The sequence below is a fragment of the Orbicella faveolata genome, unplaced genomic scaffold (assembly GCF_042242905.1).
Source record: "Orbicella faveolata isolate gen_17 unplaced genomic scaffold, um_ofav_v1 contig_2, whole genome shotgun sequence".
Classification (NCBI taxonomy): Eukaryota; Metazoa; Cnidaria; class Anthozoa; order Scleractinia; family Merulinidae; genus Orbicella; species Orbicella faveolata.
The window spans coordinates 1,370,493-1,388,217 of NW_028301547.1; the positions used below are offsets into that span (position 1 = coordinate 1,370,493).

Consider the following 17,725-nt stretch of genomic DNA (forward strand, 5'->3'; position numbering starts at 1 on the left):
ATTCTCCTGGTTTGTTCGAGTCTAATCGCTTTTATCTGTCTTACCATGGTGACCCCAACTGTTCCCTTGGCTACAAATGGTATCGGATAATTTCGATTTGCTTTGCGAGCGCGTGACGGTGGAGAGAGGCTGCCTGCATGTTTCCATTTATATTTAATATAATCATTAATAGCAACCCAGGCAATCTTCTTCCACGAAGGTGCCTTGCATCTCAATCTCTTAACACCAATTAAGAAATCAAAAACATGTACCGTGTTTCTATCGAGTTTTAGTATAAATCTACTATTTTGAATGCCGTTCTCTGATTGGCTACGCTACTCACTATCTATTCTGTTGTAGATAGCTCAACAGTGTGGGGCTGTTACCAAAATGACGACCGCTTCTTTGCGTTTTCGAAGTGTCTGTGAAGAGAATTTGGATAAAGTTTTGAACGAGTAGTAGATTTATACTAAAACAATTAAATTATTCGCTCTAGATTTCTATTCGTGATAGTTGACTCTGGCTGCGCCCTCGTAAACTATCACGCGATACAAATCTCGCACTTATTATCTTATTGTTAATTAGAAACACAATTTTCAACCAATCAGCGTGCGTATTTTATTTGAATCAAGCGATCTTTATTTATAGAAAGTAATACCTAATATTTACATAACTAAAACACTTGTGGCCGTCTTAAGGTGGCTTAAAACAGTTTCCAGCACTTAGATTTTGATGGGTCGTTATAACCACTCTTTATCACTTGATGCTACAATCATGGTATCAAAAAACTGCCCAATCATTGGTGAACACGTTATCATTTTTGCGACGCAGTAGGTTACCATAGCAACAGTATAACCTGCTAAAAGCAATCTTAATTACAGCTTTAGGGGCTTATAATTAATAAAGGGTGCGATGAAATCAGTTTTATGTCATCAAATTTTAATAAGCAGGACAATATGCAACTTTTGACAAAGTTTACGTAGGGTTAAATTTTAAAAACTTCTAAGTGGCTCTAAACCCTATGGTTCCAGCCGGTTATTATGCTGAAGTCAATGGTAAATCTCTTCTTGAGACTGTTACGAAAGCAAACAAGATTATGTGCGTATAAACTGTGAGTGATTCAGTAAAACCTCTCTTCTTTTTCACTTTTTCTCTGTACACAGTCCTTCAAACAGCTTAAAAAGATCACTTTGGAAAAAAAACACGATCCAACCATTCCTGCAGTAATTGTAAGAGAGCTCGAGTGTAAACTCATTAATGATGTTGCCGTCTTCCAAGCAACAAGCTATGGTATACTTCTTCGCGACATTCACTCTGCTTGTCATATCAAGAGGTAAGTCTGCAGCTCATGCAGCATATTACTGATAGCGTGTAGTGAACATTTACAATAAATACATGGAAAGTAACTGGATTATTTTCAAGTAAGTTACGAGCTATGCACAATAGTTAGTCATTGTCCCAGAGACGGGCTTCAAACGACGAGAAATGCATGCAATGGAACATAAAACTATTTTATTTGGAACTTGATGTTAATGCACCACAAAAATACCAGAAAAGAGTACACTACTGATACAATGTGTATGCACAACACGAGACCACTAATAAAGCTTCTGGGATATTTTATGACATTACGCTTTACAACCTAGATAGTGTAGAACACACAGAACGCGAACACATTTTAAAAACACCGTCATCTTCTCTTTGTAGAATCAATGGCAACATCTGTAACTACGTCAATTATGCTGTCTCCATCGATAGCTGCTAGTTTAACAGCTACTCAGTCCCAATCTACATTTCCTAGTATACCAGCTACTCTGTCTTCATCGACATCCGCTAGTATACCAACTAATCAGTCTCCATCGAAATCTGCTAGTACACCAACTAATCAGTCCCCATCGACATCTGCTAGTGTACATGCTACTCAGTCTCCATCGACATCTTCCAGTTTATCAGACGCTCAGTTCCTGTCACCATCTGCCAATATACAAGCCACTCATTCTCCATCAACATCCGCTAGTCTACCAGCTACTCAGTCTCCAAAGACACCCGCTAGTGTAGCACCTACTGAGTCAACATCAGGATCTCCTAGTGTACCAGCAACTCAGTCTCCATCGACGTCTTCCAGTGTACGAGATAATCAGTCCCTATCACCATCTGCTATTATACAAGCCACTCAGTCTTCATCAGCATCACTTAGCGTACAAGCTACTCACTCTCCATCAAAATCCACTAGCGTAGAGGCCACTCAGTCTCCATTGACATCAGCTAGTGTTCAGGCTACTCAGTCACTATCACCATCTACTACATTACTAGCTACTCAGTCTGCATCGACATCTGCCGGTATACCAGCTACTCAGTCTCAAAAAGCATCTGCTAGTGTACCAACGGCTCAGTCCCCATCGACATCTACCAGTGTACAAGCTACTCAGTCCTCTTCGACGACATCTGCTAGTATACCAGCTACTGAGTCACCATCATCATCTGCTAGTGTACATGCTACCCAGTCTCCATTGACATCCGCTAGTGTATCAGCAACTCCGTCTACATCCACATCACCTAGGGTCCCAGCTATCCAATCTCCATCGACATCTTCCAGTGTACCAGACACTCCGTCCCTATCATCATCTGCCAGCATACCAACTACTCAGTCTTCATTAGCATCACTTAGCACACAAGCTACTCATTCTCCATCAACATCCGCTGGTGTACCATCTACTCAGTTTCCAACGACATCTTCTAGTGTACCAGCTACTGAGTCACTATCAGTATCTGCTAGTTTAAAAGCTACTCAGTCTCCATTGACAGCCGCTAGTGTATCAGAAACTCAGTCTACATCGACATCAGCTAGTTTACCAGCTACTCAGTCACCATCGACATCTGAAAGTGTACCGGCTACTCAGTTTCCAACGACATCTTCTAGTGTATCACCTACTGAGTCGCTATCATCATCTGCTAGAGTTTCAGAAACTCAGTCTACATCGACATTCGCTAGTGTATCAGCAACTCAGTCTACATCGACATCAGCTATTGTCCCAGGAAGTCAGCCCCCATCCACATCTGACAGTGTACCAGGTACTCCGTCTCCAATGACATCTGCTAGTGTATCACCTACTAAGTCACTATCACCATCTGTTAGAGAATCAGAAAATCAGTCTACATCGACATTCGCTAGTGTATCAGCAACTCAGTCTACATCGACATCAGCTAGTGTACCAGCAACTCAGCCCCCATCCACATCGGACAGTGTAGCAGGTACTCCGTCTCCAACGAAATCTTCTAGTGTATTACCTACTGAGTCACTATCATCATCTGCTAGAGTATCAGAAACTCAGTCTACATCGACATCAGCTAGTTTACCAGCTACTCAGTCACCATCGACATCGGAAAGTGTACCGGCTACTCAGTTTCCAACGACATCTTCTAGTGTATCACCTACTGAGTCGCTATCATCATCTGCTAGAGTTTCAGAAACTCAGTCTACATCGACATTCGCTAGTGTATCAGCAACTCAGTCTACATCGACATCAGCTATTGTCCCAGGAAGTCAGCCCCCATCCACATCTGACAGTGTACCAGGTACTCCGTCTCCAATGACATCTGCTAGTGTATCACCTACTAAGTCACTATCACCATCTGTTAGAGAATCAGAAACTCAGTCTACATTGACATTCGCTAGTGTATCAGCAACTCAGTCTACATCGACATCAGCTAGTGTACCAGCAACTCAGCCCCCATCCACATCGGACAGTGTAGCAGGTACTCCGTCTCCAACGAAACCTTCTAGTGTATTACCTACTGAGTCACTATCATCATCTGCTAGAGTATCAGAAACTCAGTCTACATCGACATCAGCTAGTTTACCAGCTACTCAGTCACCGTCGACATCGGAAAGTATACCGGCTACTCAGTCTTCAACGACATCTGCTAATGTACTACCTACTGAGTCGCTATCAGCAACTGCTAGAGTATCAGAAACTCAGTCTACATCGACATCAGCTAGTGTACCAGCGACTCAGCCCCCATCAACATCTGACAGTGTACCAGGTACTCTGTCTACAACGACATCTGCTAGTGTATCACCTACTGAGTCACTATCATCATCCGCTAGAGTATCAGAAACTCAGTCTACATCGACATTCGTTAGTGTATCAGCAACTCAGTCTACATCGACATCAGCTACTGTACCAGCACCTCAGCCCCCATCCACATCAGACAGTGTAGCAGGTACTCCGTCTCCAACGACATCTGCTAGTGTATCACCTACTGAGTCACTATCATCATCTGTTAGAGTATCAGAAACTCAGTCTACATCAACATTCGCTAGTGTATCAGCAACTCAGTCTACATCGACATCAGCTAGTGTACCAGCAACTCAGCCCCCATCCACATCGGACAGTGTACCAGGTACTCCGCCTCCAACGACATCTGCTAGTGTATCACCTACTGAGTCACTAACATCATCTGCTAGAGTATCAAAAACTCAGTCTACATCGACATTCGCTAGTGTATCAGCAACTCAGTCTACATCGACATCAGCTATTGTCCCAGGAAGTCAGCCCCCATCCACATCTGACAGTGTACCAGGTACTCCGTCTCCAATGACATCTGCTAGTGTATCACCTACTAAGTCACTATCACCATCTGTTAGAGAATCAGAAACTCAGTCTACATTGACATTCGCTAGTGTATCAGCAACTCAGTCTACATCGACATCAGCTAGTGTACCAGCAACTCAGCCCCCATCCACATCGGACAGTGTAGCAGGTACTCCGTCTCCAACGAAATCTTCTAGTGTATTACCTACTGAGTCACTATCATCATCTGCTAGAGTATCAGAAACTCAGTCTACATCGACATCAGCTAGTTTACCAGCTACTCAGTCACCATCGACATCTGAAAGTGTACCGGCTACTCAGTTTCCAACGACATCTTCTAGTGTATCACCTACTGAGTCGCTATCATCATCTGCTAGAGTTTCAGAAACTCAGTCTACATCGACATTCGCTAGTGTATCAGCAACTCAGTCTACATCGACATCAGCTATTGTCCCAGGAAGTCAGCCCCCATCCACATCTGACAGTGTACCAGGTACTCCGTCTCCAATGACATCTGCTAGTGTATCACCTACTAAGTCACTATCACCATCTGTTAGAGAATCAGAAAATCAGTCTACATCGACATTCGCTAGTGTATCAGCAACTCAGTCTACATCGACATCAGCTAGTGTACCAGCAACTCAGCCCCCATCCACATCGGACAGTGTAGCAGGTACTCCGTCTCCAACGAAATCTTCTAGTGTATTACCTACTGAGTCACTATCATCATCTGCTAGAGTATCAGAAACTCAGTCTACATCGACATCAGCTAGTTTACCAGCTACTCAGTCACCATCGACATCGGAAAGTGTACCGGCTACTCAGTTTCCAACGACATCTTCTAGTGTATCACCTACTGAGTCGCTATCATCATCTGCTAGAGTTTCAGAAACTCAGTCTACATCGACATTCGCTAGTGTATCAGCAACTCAGTCTACATCGACATCAGCTATTGTCCCAGGAAGTCAGCCCCCATCCACATCTGACAGTGTACCAGGTACTCCGTCTCCAATGACATCTGCTAGTGTATCACCTACTAAGTCACTATCACCATCTGTTAGAGAATCAGAAACTCAGTCTACATTGACATTCGCTAGTGTATCAGCAACTCAGTCTACATCGACATCAGCTAGTGTACCAGCAACTCAGCCCCCATCCACATCGGACAGTGTAGCAGGTACTCCGTCTCCAACGAAACCTTCTAGTGTATTACCTACTGAGTCACTATCATCATCTGCTAGAGTATCAGAAACTCAGTCTACATCGACATCAGCTAGTTTACCAGCTACTCAGTCACCGTCGACATCGGAAAGTATACCGGCTACTCAGTCTTCAACGACATCTGCTAATGTACTACCTACTGAGTCGCTATCAGCAACTGCTAGAGTATCAGAAACTCAGTCTACATCGACATCAGCTAGTGTACCAGCGACTCAGCCCCCATCAACATCTGACAGTGTACCAGGTACTCTGTCTACAACGACATCTGCTAGTGTATCACCTACTGAGTCACTATCATCATCCGCTAGAGTATCAGAAACTCAGTCTACATCGACATTCGTTAGTGTATCAGCAACTCAGTCTACATCGACATCAGCTACTGTACCAGCACCTCAGCCCCCATCCACATCAGACAGTGTAGCAGGTACTCCGTCTCCAACGACATCTGCTAGTGTATCACCTACTGAGTCACTATCATCATCTGTTAGAGTATCAGAAACTCAGTCTACATCAACATTCGCTAGTGTATCAGCAACTCAGTCTACATCGACATCAGCTAGTGTACCAGCAACTCAGCCCCCATCCACATCGGACAGTGTACCAGGTACTCCGCCTCCAACGACATCTGCTAGTGTATCACCTACTGAGTCACTAACATCATCTGCTAGAGTATCAAAAACTCAGTCTACATCGACATTCGCTAGTGTATCAGCAACTCAGTCTACATCGACATCAGCTATTGTCCCAGGAAGTCAGCCCCCATCCACATCTGACAGTGTACCAGGTACTCCGTCTCCAATGACATCTGCTAGTGTATCACCTACTAAGTCACTATCACCATCTGTTAGAGAATCAGAAACTCAGTCTACATTGACATTCGCTAGTGTATCAGCAACTCAGTCTACATCGACATCAGCTAGTGTACCAGCAACTCAGCCCCCATCCACATCGGACAGTGTAGCAGGTACTCCGTCTCCAACGAAATCTTCTAGTGTATTACCTACTGAGTCACTATCATCATCTGCTAGAGTATCAGAAACTCAGTCTACATCGACATCAGCTAGTTTACCAGCTACTCAGTCACCATCGACATCTGAAAGTGTACCGGCTACTCAGTTTCCAACGACATCTTCTAGTGTATCACCTACTGAGTCGCTATCATCATCTGCTAGAGTTTCAGAAACTCAGTCTACATCGACATTCGCTAGTGTATCAGCAACTCAGTCTACATCGACATCAGCTATTGTCCCAGGAAGTCAGCCCCCATCCACATCTGACAGTGTACCAGGTACTCCGTCTCCAATGACATCTGCTAGTGTATCACCTACTAAGTCACTATCACCATCTGTTAGAGAATCAGAAAATCAGTCTACATCGACATTCGCTAGTGTATCAGCAACTCAGTCTACATCGACATCAGCTAGTGTACCAGCAACTCAGCCCCCATCCACATCGGACAGTGTAGCAGGTACTCCGTCTCCAACGAAATCTTCTAGTGTATTACCTACTGAGTCACTATCATCATCTGCTAGAGTATCAGAAACTCAGTCTACATCGACATCAGCTAGTTTACCAGCGACTCGGTCACCGTCGACATCGGAAAGTGTACCGGCTACTCAGTCTTCAACGACATCTGCTAATGTACTACCTACTGAGTCGCTATCAGCAACTGCTAGAGTATCAGAAACTCAGTCTACATCGACATCAGCTAGTGTACCAGCGACTCAGCCCCCATCAACATCTGACAGTGTACCAGGTACTCTGTCTACAACGACATCTGCTAGTGTATCACCTACTGAGTCACTATCATCATCCGCTAGAGTATCAGAAACTCAGTCTACATCGACATTCGTTAGTGTATCAGCAACTCAGTCTACATCGACATCAGCTACTGTACCAGCACCTCAGCCCCCATCCACATCAGACAGTGTAGCAGGTACTCCGTCTCCAACGACATCTGCTAGTGTATCACCTACTGAGTCACTATCATCATCTGTTAGAGTATCAGAAACTCAGTCTACATCAACATTCGCTAGTGTATCAGCAACTCAGTCTACATCGACATCAGCTAGTGTACCAGCAACTCAGCCCCCATCCACATCGGACAGTGTACCAGGTACTCCGCCTCCAACGACATCTGCTAGTGTATCACCTACTGAGTCACTAACATCATCTGCTAGAGTATCAAAAACTCAGTCTACATCGACATTCGCTAGTGTATCAGCAACTCAGTCTACATCGACATCAGCTAGTGTACCAGCAACTCAGCCCCCATCCACATCTGACAGTGTACCGGGTACTCCGTCTCCAATGACATCTGCTAATGTACTATCTACTGAGTCACTATCAGCATCTGCTAGAGTATCAGAAACTCAGTCTACATCGACATTCGCTAGTGTATCAGCAACTCAGTCTACATCGTCATCAGCTATTGTCCCAGGAAGTCAGCGCCCATCCACATCTGATAGTGCACCAGGTACTCCACCTCCAACGAAATCTCCTAGTGTATCACCTACTGAGTCACTATCATCATCTGCTAGAGTATCAGAAACTCAGTCTACATCGACATCAGCTAGTTTACCAGCTATTCAGTCACCATCGACATCGGAAAGTGTACCGGCTACTCAGTCTCCAACGACATCTGCTAATGTACTATCTACTGAGTCGCTATCAGCATCTGATGGAGTATCAGAAACTCAGTCTACATCGACATTCACTAGTGTATCAGTAACTCAGTGTACATCGTCATCAGCTAGTGTACCAGAGACTCAGCCCCCATCCACATCGGACAGTGTACCAGGTACTCCGCCTCCAACGACATCTGCTAGTGTATCACCTACTGAGTCACTAACATCATCTGCTAGAGTATCAAAAACTCAGTCTACATCGACATTCGCTAGTGTATCAGCAACTCAGTCTACATCGACATCAGCTAGTCTACCAGCAACTCAGCCCCCATCCACATCGGACAGTGTAGCAGGTACTCCGTCTCCAACGAAATCTTCTAGTGTATTACCTACTGAGTCACTATCATCATCTGCTAGAGTATCAGAAACTCAGTCTACATCGACATCAGCTAGTTTACCAGCGACTCGGTCACCATCGACATCGGAAAGTGTACCGGCTACTCAGTCTCCAACGACATCTGCTAATGTACTATCTACTGAGTCACTATCATCATCTGCTAGAGTATCAGAAACTCAGTCTATATCGACATCAGCTAGTTTACCAGCTATTCAGTCACCATCGACATCGGAAAGTATACCGGCTACTCAGTCTCCAACGACATCTGCTAATGTACTACCTACTGAGTCGCTATCAGCATCTGATGGAGTATCAGAAACTCAGTCTACATCGACAGTCACTAGTGTATCAGTAACTCAGTCTACATCGTCATCAGGTACTGTACCAGTAACTCAGCCGACATCCACATCGGACAGTGTACCGGGTACTCCGTCACGAACGAAATTTTCTAGTGTATCACCTACTGATTCACTATCATCATCTGCCAGAGTATTAGAAACTCAGTCTGCATCGACATCAGCTAGTTTACCAGCTACTCAGTCATCATCGACACCGGAAAGTGTGCCGGCTACTCAGTCTCCAACGACATCTGCTAATGTACTACCTCCTGAGTCGCTATCAGCATCTGCTAGAGTATCAGAAACTCAGTCTACATCGACATTCACTAGTGTATCAGTAACTCAGTCTACATCGTCATCAGGTACTGTACCAGCAACTCAGCACCCATCCACATCGGACAGTGTACCGGGTACTCCGTCACGAACGAAATTTTCTAGTGTATCACCTACTGATTCACTATCATCATCTGCCAGAGTATCAGAAACTCAGTCTGCATCGACATCAGCTAGTTTACCAGCTACTCAGTCATCATCGACACCGGAGAGTGTGCCGGCTACTCAGTCTCCAACGACATCTGCTAATGTACTACCTCCTGAGTCGCTATCAGCATCTGCTAGAGTATCAGAAACCCAGTCTACATCGACATTCGCTAGTGTATCAGCAACTCAGTCTATATCGTCATCAGCTAGTGTACCAGCAACTCAGCCCCCATCAACATCTGACAGTGTATCAGGTACTCCGTCTCCAATGACATCTGCTAGTGTATCACCTACTGAGTCACTATCAGCATCTGCTAGAGTATCAGAAACTCAGTGTACATCGACATTGGCTAGTGTATCAGCAATTCAATCTACATCGACATTAGGTAGTGTACCAGCAACTCAGCCCCCATCAACATCTGACAGTGTACCAGGTACTCCGTCTCCAATGACATCTGCTAGTGTATCACCTACTGAGTCACTATCATCATCTGCTAGTGTACCAGCAACTCAGCCCCCATCCACATCGGATAATGTAGGACGTACTCCATCTCCAACGACATCTGCTAGTGCATCACCTACTGAGTCGCTAACATCATCTGCTAGAGTATCAGAAATTCAGTCTACATCGACATTCGCTAGTGTATCAGCAACTCAGTCTACATCGACATCAGCTAGTCTACCAGCAACTCAGCCCCCATCCACATCGGACAGTGTAGCAGGTACTCCGTCTCCAACGACATCTGCTAGTGTATCACCTACTGAGTCACTATCATCATCTGCTAGAGTATCAGAAACTCAGTCTACATCGACATCAGCTAGTTTACCAGCTACTCAGTCACCATCGACATCGGAAAGTGTGCCGGCTACTCAGTCTTCAACGACATCTGCTAATGTACTATCTACTGAGTTGCTATCAGCAACTACTAGAGTATCAGAAACTCAGTCTACATCGTCATCAGCTAGTGTACCAGCAACTCAGCCCCCATCAACATCTCGCAGTGTACCAGGTACTCCGTCTCCAATGACATCTGCTAGTGTATCACCTACTGAGTCACTATCATCATCTGCTAGAGTATCAGAAACTCAGTCTACATCGACATTCGTTAGTGTATCAGCAACTCAGTCTACATCGTCATCAAGTAGTGTACTAGCAACTCAGCTCGCATCAACATCTGAGAGTGTAGCAGGTACTCCGTCTCCAATGACATCTGCTAGTGTATCACCTACTGAGTCTCTTTTATCATCTTTTAGAGTATCAGAAACTCAGTCTACATCGACATTCGCTAGTGTATCAGCAACTCAGTCTACATCGTCATCAGCTAGTGTACCAGTTACTCAGCCCCCATCAACATCTGACAGTGTAACAGGTACTCCGTCACCAATGACATCTGCTAGTGTATCACCTACTGAGTCTCTATCATCATCTGCTAGAGTATCAGAAACTCAGTCTACATCGACATTCGTTAGTGTATCAGCAACTCAGTCTACATCGGCATCAGCTAGTGTACCAGCAACTCAGCCCCCATCCACATCGGACAGTGTACCGGGTACTCCGTCTCCAACGACATCTTCCAGTGTATTACCTACTGATTCACTATCATCATCTGCTAGAGTATCAGAAACTCAGTCTACATCGACATCAGCTAGTTTACCAGCTACTCAGTCACCATCGACATCGGAAAGTTTACCGGCTACTCAGTCTCCAACGACATCTGCTAATGTAGTACCTACTGAGTCGCTATCAGCATCTGCCAGAGTATCAGAAACTCAGTCTACATCGACATTCGCTAGTGTATCAGCGACTCAGTCTACATCGACATCAGCTATTGTCCCAGGAAGTCAGCCCCCATCCACATCTGACAGTGTACCAGGTACTCCGCCTCCAATGACATCTGCTAGTGTATCACCTACTGAGTCACTATCATCATCTGCTAGTGTACCAGCAACTCAGCCCCCATCCACATCGGATAATGTAGGACGTACTCCATCTCCAACGACATCTGCTAGTGCATCACCTACTGAGTCGCTAACATCATCTGCTAGAGTATCAGAAATTCAGTCTACATCGACATTCGCTAGTGTATCAGCAACTCAGTCTACATCGACATCAGCTAGTCTACCAGCAACTCAGCCCCCATCCACATCGGACAGTGTAGCAGGTACTCCGTCTCCAACGACATCTGCTAGTGTATCACCTACTGAGTCACTATCATCATCTGCTAGAGTATCAGAAACTCAGTCTACATCGACATCAGCTAGTTTACCAGCTACTCAGTCACCATCGACATCGGAAAGTGTGCCGGCTACTCAGTCTTCAACGACATCTGCTAATGTACTACCTACTGAGTTGCTATCAGCAACTACTAGAGTATCAGAAACTCAGTCTACATCGTCATCAGCTAGTGTACCAGCAACTCAGCCCCCATCAACATCTCGCAGTGTACCAGGTACTCCGTCTCCAATGACATCTGCTAGTGTATCACCTACTGAGTCACTATCATCATCTGCTAGAGTATCAGAAACTCAGTCTACATCGACATCAGCTAGTTTACCAGCTACTCAGTCACCATCGACATCGGAAAGTGTACCGGCTACTCAGTCTCCAACGACATCTGCTAATGTAGTACCTACTGAGTCGCTATCAGCATCTGCCAGAGTATCAGAAACTCAGTCTACATCGACATTCGCTAGTGTATCAGCAACTCAGTCTACATCGTCATCAGCTATTGTCCCAGGAAGTCAGCCCCCATCCACATCTGATAATGTACCAGGTACCCCGTCTCCAACGACATCTGCTAGTGTATCACCTACTGAGTCACTATCATCATCTGCTAGAGTATCAGAAACTCAGTCTACATCGACATTCGCTAGTGTATCAGCAACTCAGTCTGTATCGACATCAGATAGTGTACCAGCAACTCAGCCCCCATCCACATCTGATAGTGTACCAGGTACTCCGTCTCTAACGACATTTGCTAGTGTGTTACCTACTGAGTCGCTATCAGCATCTGCTAGAGTATCAGAAACTCAGTCTACATCGACATTCGCTAGTGTATCAGCAACTCAGTCTACATCGACATCAGCTAGTCTACCAGCAACTCAGCCCCCATCCACATCTGATAGTGTACCAGGTACTCCGCCTCCAACGACATCTCCTAGTGTATCACCTACTGAGTCACTATCATCATCTGCTAGAGTATCAGAAACTCAGTCTACATCGACATCAGCTAGTTTATCAGCTATTCAGTCACCATCGACATCGAAAAGTGTACCTGCTACTCAGTCTCCAACGACATCTGCTAATGTAGTACCTACTGAGTCGCTATCAGCATCTGATGGAGTATCAGAAACTCAGTCTACATCGACATCAGCTAGTTTATCAGCTATTCAGTCACCATCGACATCGGAACGTGTACCGGCTACTCAGTCTCTAACGACATCTGCTAATGTAGTACCTACTGCGTCGCTCCCATCATCTGCTAGAGTATCAGCAACTCAGTCTACATCGACATCAGCTAGATTACCAGCTACTCAGTCCCCATCGACATCTGCAAGTGTACCACCTACTCGGCTTCCAACGACATCTGCTAATGTATCACCTACTGAGTCACTATCAGCATCTCCTGAAGGAGCAGCAACTCAGTCTTCTTTGACTTCCTCCAGTGTACTAGACACTCAGTTCCTGTCACTATCTGCTAGTGTACAAGCTACTCAGTCTCCATTGACGCCTGTTAGTGTATCAGCAACTCAGTCTACATCGACTTCATCTAGTGTACCAGCTATTCAGTCCCCATCGACATCTTCCAGTTTACCAGATACTCAGTCTGCAACGACATCTGTTAGTGTACCGCCTACTGAGTCATTATCAGTATCTGCTAGGGTATCAGTAACTCAGTCTACATCGATATCGTCTAGTGTATCATCAACTCAGTCTCGATCGACATTTTCCAGTGTAGCAGATACCCAGTCCCTATTACTATCTGCCAGTGTACAAGCTACTCCGTCTCCATCAACGCCTGTTGGTGTACCAGGCTCTCAGTCTTCCGCGACTTCTTCTAGTGTACCAGCCAGTGAGTCATCATCGACGTCTACAAGTGTATCAGCTACTCAGTATCCAACGACATCTGCTAGTGTACCACCTACTGAGTCACTCTTGGCATCTGCTAGAGTATCAGCAACTCAGTCTACATCGACATCAGCTAGTGTACCAGTAACTCAGTCTTCATCGATATCATCTAATGTAGCAGGTACTCAGTCACCATCACTCTCTCCTAGTGTTCCAGCTACTCCTTCTCTCTCGCCATCTGCTAGTGTACCAGCAACTCAGTTTTCATCGACAGCAGGCAGTGTGCTAGGTACTCAGTCTCTATCGAGATCTGCTATTTCGACAAGAATTCGTCCGACGGCTTCAATGTCGGCACCATTGGCATCCTGCTCTCCTGGATTCACTGGGATTGATTGTTCTACTGGTAAGTTCTGTTTTGGACAATAGTTTAATGTCTTCGGCATGAGATAATTCAAATGTTATGAGAAAAATACACAAGACGCAAGAATTTCTTTGTAGGTATTTTTTATCCCCAGGAACTGGTTTATCGTACTTAACTCTCTCTTCGATTGAGCTTTCTATTGTTCTTTACGACTTATTTTTGTTAGATATCAACGAATGTGAGGGGGTTAACTGTTCTGGCAATGGTGCTTGTAAAGATCTTGTTAACGGATTTTTCTGTGATTGCGACGCTGGATTCGTCGGGGATTTTTGTGAAGCAGGTATGTTTTGTCCTTCTGATGCTTACATTCAATCTAGTAACTGGCTGTTTTTTTACTTGTGCCTTCAGCACGAACAGTATGTTATTGCGTTGTGTGTCGATTAGTTCTTGTCTAGTGCACTACTCATAGATTGGAGATTTCATAATCATCGAAAAGTATGTCAGGAAGAGCTAGGAAGAATTTCGGGGTATCTTAAGATTAATTGGGAACTGAGTGGATGTGATTTTAATTATCATGTAGGTAGGTATTATGGATGACATGGCATGACATGAAATGACATAACATGGCATGACATGACGTGACATAATAGATGGGATTACATGAAATGGCATGAAATGGCATGAAATGGGATGAAATGGGATGACGTGAAATGACATGACATGACATATTGTATTTCTGGTGGTTCTTTCAGAAATCGATCAATGTAGCCCCAACCCGTGTAAAAATGGTGGCACATGCGAAAAACAAGGAAGTACGTTCAAATGCGAATGTACCGCAGAGTTTCAAGGAAGTGACTGTGCAGTAGGTAAGAAATGTTTAAACTTCATTTTACTAGTGGTTTAATCAATGGGAGTGTTCAGTGTGACCCTTTTGACAGCGAAAAAGCTGTGGGACGATTGCTCACAACCGCTATATTGTTGAAGTATGATGTACATTATATTTTCATGGCATTGAAATTATACATAAGACTCTTCTGTGCGACCATTCAAACAAGAGCTAATGAGGAATACTCTCATGTGATTCTATTTCTTTCAGTTTGACTATTTTGCTAAACGAACTCTGTCTATTTTCCACTTCAAATCACTCAGGAAGTCAAGTTTTGCAACATAGAACTCTTCAAGATCCAGACACAAACAGCATGTCAGGCACAGTTGCAGTGTTCACATTGGAGCCCGTCATGGCAAACTTCACCCCCGTCTTCTTTATCAGTAACAAAGTTAATTTGTTCTTTTTTTTTACTTTCAGCGAAACCACCTCGTCAATTTTCCTGCCAAATAAGACTGGACATCGATTTTAAAGGCCTGTTTATTTTTATTCATGTTGCCATGGCAACGGCACATATGTCAGCTTAACCATCAAAAAACCAAAGTTTGTGTTGTTAACTTGCTTGCTGCCATTTGTGGTGACCGAGAGATCAAGGGTTTTAGAGAAAAAGGTGAATGGAACACAGGTATCAAAAACTGTGTTCAGCCACCTTAAGTCATAAAAATAGACAAGGATCAGAGCCCCTAAATCATAGCTGAATTGCTTTGACTGTTTGATGAAAAGGAGTTGTATGGTCATTAGTGAAGGTTTGAGCGTATTTACAGGGTTCAAAGAAGGGGGATCTGAGGGCATACTCCCACATGAAAAATGGAATATTCAGGACTTCAGGAATTTTATTTCAGGCATTATAGCAGGCCTTTTGCACTTAAAGATGCTGTCATCACAACACCCACATTCAAATAGAAATACACAAAACCTGAAAAAAGCTGACATTGCCTCTTTTTAAGTTACTTAAGGAGGTTCAGCTATATTTAGCAACCAAATTCTTACAAGGAGTTTAATTCCTACTGCAGGGTACCTAGCATAGCAGGGAGGGGGGGGGGGGGGGTGTCTGGGAAGATTTTAAAGCTTCAGACAGGGTTCGTACCCTTTCCAGAAAAAAATTTCCAGGACTTTTCCAGGACTCAGATTGATTTTTCCAGGACTCTAAAATTCACATTATTCCTTTCACTCCTGAGATCTCAATGTTAATTCTCCTTACTGTCTGCCATACATTTCATATTTTGTACTTGAGTTTAACAGATTTCCAGAACTTTCCGGGACCAGTAGCCTTTTTCCAGGACTTTCCAGTCCTGGAAAATGCCACAATAACATTTCAGGACTTTCCAGATTTTCCAGGACCCGTACAGACCCTGTTCAGAACCCGAGGAATGCTATTTAGGTATTCTGGCATAAACTTTGCACTATATAGATGCTATCATGAAATACCTGTAAAAAAAAAAAACGACGGAACAAAATTAAATACGGTCGAACCTCCCGTAAGCAACCACCCAAAATGTCAAGCCTAAGTGGCTGGTTACAGGAGGCGGTTGCTTACGAGAGCTTAGACCATATAAGGTCAAAATTTCGCCTCATTAGCATACATAACTGCAGAGACTTACCCCATGTTTTAAATGTTTTATTCATGCCAAAAGTCAATTTTGGGAAAGAATCCGGTATTTTCCAATGAGAAATTTCAGTCTCTTGTACTACACAGAAATGCAATAATGATACAACATCAGATTATCGAATTTAGGCTCTATTATTTGTGAAGTGGTCGCGGTTGCTTAAGAGGTGGTTGCTTACAAGAGGTTCCAAATATAGTGTTTTGACTTTGAAACTTTTTGTAATCTGGAGAACTGGTTGCCGAGGACAGTAGGTCACGCCCGAAGGTTCAACTAGACCTGTATTCAAGTTAAAAGAGACAAAAGCTGACATTTCTCTGTTTTATGAAAAAGAAGTTATTTGTGTAAGTTGAGCTATATTTAGCAACCAACGCTATAATCTTTCTGGTTACCACTTCTCTGGGTTCCCCTTTTTGATGTTTCTGTTCTCCACTCCCACTGTTTGAGCAAAAGCAGGATATAATTTCCATCCCCACAAGAAGGTGCATAAATTATAAAAATACTTACAAATGAATTAAAATCTCAGTCATTTCCAGGAATTGTCTTATTTTTGGAGTCACAACACAAAGTTCAAGTTGCTATTCAGATTGGCAATTATTCTCAGCACCTTGAATTGCTAAGTGTTGCATTTAATTTACACAAGTCACACAATGTAAATTATCTACACACACCAAAAAAGTTTTTCATTCAGTTTGATTGGCTTATATCTTTCCTTAACACAATCGTGATCGTCTCTTTGCCACCCTAGTAGACACTTAACAGAATAGCCATAATTTTTAAGATCAAAAAAAAAAAAAAATCTGGTATTTTCCCTGAAGCATGGATCTGCTGTTGCCCTGGATACAATAATTTGCCAACTTGAAACATAAAGGAACAACTCTGAACAAGTAAGTACATCAAGTAAACCGTACGACTATAAAGCTAGAAAATGACGTAAATGTGATAAATGAAAGGTTTTAAACTGACCTTGACGAAATGATGGCTCTTTACCAAACAAGTTGTAGCCCACTTGGTTTACCACCTAGCTCTGAAAAAACTTTCGAGAATGAATCGGCGAGAAAGGAAATTAAATCTTACTTTAACACGAACAAGTTCTCTTCCTTCAAACACATTTATTTTTACTACTTATAACCAGGCATACTTTTTTTCTTGTCCTCCGCAACATCGA

At 43.7% G+C, this 17,725-nt stretch overlaps 1 protein-coding gene across 1 annotated transcript in view; it reads left to right on the forward strand.

Annotated features, from left to right (window-relative positions):
- Positions 1 to 15,883, forward strand: part of LOC149111565 (uncharacterized) — a 30,951-nt gene extending 15,068 nt beyond the window's left edge. The window contains exons 3-7 of the mRNA XM_089288824.1: positions 1,143 to 1,312; positions 1,687 to 14,109; positions 14,294 to 14,407; positions 14,820 to 14,933; positions 15,374 to 15,883. Coding sequence (XP_089144950.1) covers positions 1,240 to 1,312; positions 1,687 to 14,109; positions 14,294 to 14,407; positions 14,820 to 14,933; positions 15,374 to 15,480 — 12,831 coding nt within the window. The 5' untranslated portion in view covers positions 1,143 to 1,239 and the 3' untranslated portion in view covers positions 15,481 to 15,883. The remainder of the gene's footprint in view (positions 1 to 1,142; positions 1,313 to 1,686; positions 14,110 to 14,293; positions 14,408 to 14,819; positions 14,934 to 15,373) is intronic.
- Positions 15,884 to 17,725: the final 1,842 nt, after the last annotated feature.